The 7,495-nt window shown below is 41.1% G+C and overlaps 1 protein-coding gene across 1 annotated transcript; it reads left to right on the top strand.

Annotated features, from left to right (window-relative positions):
* The first annotated feature begins 6,059 nt into the window (after positions 1-6,059).
* On the top strand, positions 6,060-7,058 carry LOC128718521 (protein MAK16 homolog). Its single transcript, XM_053812144.1, has one exon. It carries the CDS (start codon positions 6,060-6,062, stop codon positions 7,056-7,058), a length of 999 nt encoding a protein of 332 aa, XP_053668119.1.
* The last annotated feature ends 437 nt before the right edge of the window (positions 7,059-7,495 follow it).

The following is a 7,495-nucleotide window of genomic DNA, read 5'->3' as shown; positions in this document are numbered from 1 at the left end:
ACCGTAATAACGTGGACGGACGAGCTGCTCGGTTATATACTGTTATTTTCGTTGCTATGGATATTCCTTCCATTTGGAAGGCTACGTGAACTAAGTCCAACGTTTCCGTATTTCAATTTACCGCCTGTGTGTGCTTTGCTCATGCGTTTTCTTTGAAGTGGAAACATTGCTTTAAAAATGCTGTTTCTATGAATTGAATTACGTTTCCATTCAATAAATGCAGTTTTTACTTGAATGTTTTACAAGACAATATAATTTAATTTAAAAGACCTTTGAAAAACGTTTCATTCAATAAGAAATTACTCCTGTATGTTTTCCTGTGCCGTGTTCAAATTTAGACAGTGGTATGTATTCATATCTCCAATCCGGCATCTATTTGAAATTTTAAACAATTAGAATATTTAAAATAAACGAATCATAATTAATAACTTAAATTCTACGATATAATGAGAAAAAAATGAACACCAACATACCCGATACAGAATGAAAATTTTAACGTCATCTGATTATTTTAACGCGTATTTCCTGTGCAGTATCCACATTCCCGATGCTGCTGGAAAATAAAATATTTTAAATTATTTATTAAGTAAGTATTTTATAAATGGGAGAATAGTTAGAATTTAAATTGCAGTTAGATTATTGAGAAATAATCAACGAACTTAATTTCATTCTTCAGCTCAGTTCTTCCAAGCATTTACAGCGCCATCTAGCAATGAAAAGTTACGTTAGCAACATAGCGCTAGCGACGGAAGCGACATCTAGCGTTGAGTAGCACGCAATTAATTCGATGAGATATGTTAACATTCTCTCGAGTTTAACCACAGAAAGCAATTAGGGGTTTTCCAGTGTTTTCTACAGCAAAGCATATAACGCCATTTTACACGGCGGTTGTTTTACATTTAATGAATAGTAAAAGATATTCTTTCAATACGTTTAAGAGACAGTACGACTCGTTCACATGAAATAATAGTTACATGTATAAGGACATCCAAAAAAATGTCAAATGTTATGAGAGAAATTATTCCTAATAAATAATATTAATTTTGTTTTACTCACATGTATCTTGAGCGTGAATTTCACCATATATTTGTATTCGACATGTTCCTAGACTACAGACTCCGCTATAATGAATATCTTTGTCGTTCAACGATTCAGTTGCCTCCAGAAGAACACACAAGTGCTTTAACGCAACCAAAGGTTCAGACCATCATCTTGTTCTGTAAAAGATAAGAGAAACATTGATAAACTTGCTGCTAACACAGATCAAATAATTCTCTCGGGAAATCTTTCTTAATGAATTTTGTTTATCAAATATCCCTGCAATTCCCTGTTTGATTACGTTTTGTAATATTTGATCTGCTGTTACAAAACATTTAGTCCGTTAATCGTTACGCAAGCAGAAGTCTTAGCAAAACAAATAAACCAACAAACACAATGGAATGCTAAACTCTCGACGAATGTTAATTCAGTTTTGAGTGGCAACTAGCTTTACTGACCATCACGGAAATAAAACAAATGATAATCGTACGACAGTTTTTACAAACAATAGTCAACACATCGCGTTGTAATCTCCGCTGTAAAGTGTTGGTTGATAGTATCAAATTTTGCGCCGAGCTTCTGTTTAAGAAAATATGAATAACGTTGTCACCCGACACGTTCATTCACTCACTATTTATCATTCTTGTTTTATTTGCTTCCTGCTGTCTCCATTATCATTTGCTGTGAAGGAGAATACAAATTAAATAAATAATGCATCAAACTGCTCAAACTGGAGGTATGTGTTACCGTCTTCCAATGCGATTACTTCATCTTCGCAACATTTCCCGCCAAATGCTCTAGTTTCTTTGGCCACTAGGTGCTACTTGTTTCTTCTCCCGTTCATCTTATCACACTAATTTACAAACTTAACTCTTCTACATTTGCATGTTTTCAATGCAGCAATGTGGATGGTTCCCATTTCTTCCCCCAGCTTGCCAGTTACCGGAGCAGTTTTCTAAGCGCTCGGGTTGTGAGGGCGCTTCTGTGCATTGTTCACGTTTCCACACGGGCATAAGGTGGAACACTCTAACTTAAGGGGAAGACTGCATACACAGTTGCGTAAAATGGAAATTGGGCATGCATCCCCAATTGTCATGCCTCGCAATGGAAATGGGGCTGTGAAATAGGAATAAAAAAGTTGGAAAATCCTTAATAAGATGGTTCCCGCGTTTCACTTACATCAGTGAGCATTAAAGAAAAACCCAAAAGGGATACAGTGGATTTGTGTCCCATTAAAAGCTAACAAACGAGTAGGATGGATGCTAATTTTTGTTGTTGTAACTTATTATGACATAACTCCCACTGGCGTTATTTACCGATTTAATTCCATTTTGGGATGGCATAACTGGTTCTTCCTACACTCTTTCTAGCTAAAAAGAAATTTAGATATATTTCATTCTGATTGAATTCATATTTACTTACTTATCAGGCACTTATCACACGCTCGATTCGCGGTCGTGGCCTGCTGCAGAAGTCCTCTAAATTACTCACGGCCTCACGGCAAAAGACGGCAAAGCCATCACTTCATCTCATTTTGGGTCTAACACGCGTCCTCTGTCCATGTGGATAACCTGATAGGACTTTTCGGGCTGGGTCGTCCGGTGTCATTCTCATGACATGATCAGCCCTCCGGAACCTGGCGAGTTCGACAGTGATTTCGTCGTCATCGTCGTCAACTTGTCATTGTAGCAGCTTCTTCATTGTGCTTCGACACATACGGGGCCCAATATCACTCTGAGCATTTTCCTCTCGAATGGGGCTAGGAGGGTTTTCCATGTCTAGGCTAGGAGGAAGTCCATGTCTCAGAGGCGTATGTGAGTGCTGGAATTATATAAGTTCTATATAGTCCCAGCTTCGTTCGTCGTGACAGTTGCTTGGAGTAGAAAAGATTCTTCGGACTGTGGAAGATGAACTTTGAATTAATAAATGTTAAATTAAAAATTAACCTATACCTTTCACCTGCATTTGGAGTAAGTTTTGCTTGTTAAATATTAGATCCGCATTTTAAATGGCATGCGATGTATATTCTTTTTTCTATAAGTCATATTAATTTCTGGTAATTGTTTCATGTTTGGTGTAAATATCACACAGTAGTTATGTTACCAAATGAATAATTGAACAGAGGCCAAACAGCATCCAGTAAGAACCAACAAAGGATGGACCAATAAACCACCTAGTTGTTTCACGGTACCCCATTGTGTGTGCGTGTGTGAATTCCTGCCGTCCGGAGCCATCTTTGATATCGGTGTTACGTTAAATACACTTTTATGCATACACAAGCCTCATCTCATTAGCAAATATTTCACCTTGCGTATCGGCCCGTTCGGGTCGCAAAGGGAAACCCCGCAACAACCGCTCGAACCGTGGTCGGGAAACTCCACTTTCCGGAAGGGCACACAGGCAGTAAGACAGCGAAAACAAAAACCCCCCAACACTCGTGGCGAGATGAACCTGGCTGAACAAAGAAAATATGGTAACGAACAACCTTTCGTTTCCACTTGGCCCATCTTAATAGCGCTCTCGGAGACACGATGCCTATGCTCTCCGGTATGAAATGTACTGCCGTCCATTTCACTCATGCAGCAGGCTTTGACGTGCGGAAAAGAACTATATCAATTAATTAGCAAACCGCGGGGAATAATTAATGATTGAAGGGAGCCACATTCGAGGAGACGCGGCGAGTGCACATGTAAAGAAAGGGCTCTCTTTGTGATAGTGCTGCCGTTTGACTTTTGTCTTTCACCGATGAAAGAAGCTGTACGGTACTGGGTGTGAAGGGATTTTGTGAAGCAACGAGGCTCTTTCGTACTTATATCTCTTCATTTGTTTTGCACCGTTATTACGATTGCCTTCCTGTTTCTTGGCTGGTTGGGTTTTTTTTTGCTGTATGTTTGGCAACACATTTTGGCCACCGTGAGCTGTTAACCTCAGCGTAGATGCACCCGCGGATACTTTGCTTTATCGGTATGCTTCACCAACATTTCGCGATGTGTAGTTGGGACGTGTATTTTTCTCGTTCCGTTGCTGTTGTTTCAACGGCCATCACTCCCGCAACATGTTTCGGCAATGTTATCCGCGCATAACGTTATGTTTTGTCTGGTCCGCGAGAGTTTCCTCGCGCTATGCTAGGCGTCTTTCTCACCTGTTCCCGCGGCTGCCGGCATCCAAACGCATACACACACATGCTTCGTCGTTGTTAGCTTTTATGGTACAATGGTGGTGAATCTGGGCAAGAAAAGAAGCGCGCAAAAAGTGGAAAAAATCAGGTGATTAGATATTTGATTGGTGCGGAATTCGTTTGTGTTGTTTGGTTCGCAGCCGATAATCGGTGCATTTTGTTGCTACTAAACTATGCGCTACTGCTTCATGAGGCATTATTTGTTTTACACACTTTATGTAACATACTGGAAACTGAAACAAAAAAAAACATTGAAGTATATATAGTTGTAAACTGGCACTTTTACAAAACTAGTTAAAACAAAAACTCAACCTTCAAATTATTAATAAATTAAATATATCGGTTTATAATAGTACTACATAAGTACTTTGAATTTAATTGTAATAGGTTATTACTTACAGCAAAAAACAACAAACCACCCCTTCATCCCTGGCATTAATTGTTGAATATGCTGTGTTTGTATAGTTTCTCTGCTCCATGTTCGTTTTTGGTGCATTTGTTTGTAGCAATTTCTTTGTGTGTTTTCGCTTACAGTTACATGCTTCCTGCACCAATTATTATGCATCACCACCCGGGCCTCGGTGGTTTGATTGAACGATTGAACCCACTTCCTCTTGTTGCGCTTTCGCACCTTTACATTTAACATTTCTTGTAGGTTGTGGATTATTTTTCCGGTGATGCCCTGTCGGAACATGTGACCTGAAATTTTTGTTGTTGAAGCAGCGGCAGGTTCCAAACATAACCCCATCGTGCGGGCTAGTACAATCAGACCGGGCACTGGACCGGTTGGTCGACAGCGAGAGTGCATCAATAGCATTACTCAATCGCCTTTTGTTTAATTGCGGTACTCTCGGTACTCTAAAATCGGCCAGCTGCCGGCCGGTCGCATTTAGACACGTTGACGAACTGGAGTTTCACGCGAATGCCGTGATGGGTGCGCACGATTTGTGCTCCCCGAAACGACGGTGTTGATCGAGTTCAGCAACAAGGAAATGATGCAACGTTGATGAAGTGTCTCGACCGCGGAACCACGGGTGACCCAGTGGCCCAACGGGGCACAATGGTGGCCAATGCAGAGACGGGCAGTGCGGTGCCGAAATGGTATCAAATGCGCGTAACGTACCCGAAACATCCAAAAACCGCAGCGCGTCGTGTTTCGCGCGTAACGTCGCCGGTGTTCGATCGCGTGCAGCACCCCGAATAATCAAAATTGCCACCAGCGGCCAAGGAAGCGTGTGAAGCTGCAGGAAATGGAAGGAGACGGTGATGATGATTGTGGAACAGATTAGATTATGAGTCGTCTAAAAAATTGCTCGCCATGAACCGATTACTCACGCCAAACTATCGAGCACCGTAATGTGAGGTGCGTAAAATTTATCTTACCACATGTGAGATCACCACGACCACCTGCACTATGGGTGGAACACTGAATGTTAGATGACTTTTTACTGGATATATTGTTTTTCAACAGAATAAATCAAGTAAATTAGCTCCATATTTAGTGCTTGTTTACTTTTCACAGAAAATGACAGATGACAAGCGCGAAAAAGTGTTTCACTCGGTTTGATGTGGTGAGTATTTTCACCGGGTGATTTCATAGGAACAATGCAGTTTTGGAACACAAATTGTACCATGTGGAAGACGTGAACATTCTTGTAAGTCACAGGCAGAGTGCTGGCGTTCAACATTCCAGAGTACATTCAAAAGTTAGTTTGAACTTGCTGTGCGTGTTATTGTAGTCTTAGTTTTTCTCGTAGTTTTCGTTTTCAATAGTGTCTCGAATCTAATTTGGGTGTCGAATCTATCGAATCGAATCTAATTTGGGTGTGTCAGCAGTATCAAAATGGAGCGAGACGAAGTTACCTGGGACATCATCAGCAAGCAGTCCTGTAGCTTCCAAGGGACGATAAATACACAAAACTTATGTAGCAATGTGTACAACCTTACCGGAAGCTATTCGCAGCCGGCTTGTCCGTTCGCAAACAGTCAGTACGCGATAGTGCGGGAAGAAAATGGTGTCATATTCCTGTATATCGTGACAACCGAACGTAACCCATTTCCGGTTAAGCATTGCAAGAAGGTGAAGCTTTCGAACAATTACGATAAGGCTCTTTACCAGATTAAGAAAAATCTACTGTACTGGGAACGTTGGGTACAAAAGAAATGCAAGCAGCGGTTTAGGAAGACAAGGCAGAACTTAGTCCGCATGCGTAGCCTACTGTTGCATCGACAGAAGAAGCTGATACCTTTGTCTACGAAGGTCGTGCGCCGGAAGCGGTTGACGATGGGTATGCACCATGAAGCTCACAGCTATCCGCAGACTTTAATCCTTGGAGTCTTTGTTACAGAAGAGCTAAAGGAGGCCAGCCAGACGAATGAAATGGAGCAGGATCGGGGAATATGTGAGGATGTTGTGGAAAGCTACGATTCAGACACTGGAAGTGAATCGGAAGAGCCAGTACGGAATGAGGTGGACAGCGAATTGAAATCAAACGGCAAACACCCCAAACCGGACATCGAGGAGTTTGGACCGACCATGACCCATGGCATGACGAAATGCGTATCGGAAAATGACGATTGTACTTCCGCTGGTTCTACTAAGAAGTGTGATACTTCAGGCAACAGTCGCAAACTCGACATTGAGGATGAGAGTGCGTTAGTTGTGAAAGAGTTAGAAGAGGACAGCGAGACAAATGGAATGGAACAGGAACAGGAAACATCTGAGGAGCTTGTTGAGAATTACGATTCAGACACTGGAAGTGAATCGAGATTGACTTTAACAATTACATTACGCATGGACATCGAGGATTATGTATCGAACATGTCCATCAACGAGGCTTAATGCGAATCGAAAAATGACGTATGTATTTCCGCCGGTTCTACAAAGAAGTGTCACCGCAAGCGCAAGCTCGAGTTAGAATATTTATTTGAAACTGGTCCATCCATGAAGAATATCTTACGTTATTGGACGTTAATACGTTAATTTCCATTTTCTAGAATAACACAGAGATTAGACCAATTTATTAACTTCTGTTGGTAGACTGTCTGCGATTAGAAGGCTTCTATGTCGGAAAGCTATTACATATTAAACATAATCGAATACACTATGCGACCAACGCATAATATACTCAGTTGTTACAATTTGCCATGTAACAAATCATGAAACAATTCCCCATCATACATCCATAACTAGACTTACCCCATAGGTGCCGTACCTGTCTTAATCCATCCAAATCCATAATGAACGCGTTTCGAATATTTCCGCGATCACCGTAAAAA

The sequence above is a fragment of the Anopheles marshallii genome, chromosome 2 (assembly GCF_943734725.1).
Source record: "Anopheles marshallii chromosome 2, idAnoMarsDA_429_01, whole genome shotgun sequence".
Lineage (NCBI taxonomy): Eukaryota > Metazoa > Arthropoda > Insecta > Diptera > Culicidae > Anopheles > Anopheles marshallii.
Note: the sequence above shows the minus strand (reverse complement) of the source record. Positions and strands in the feature narration are given on the sequence as shown.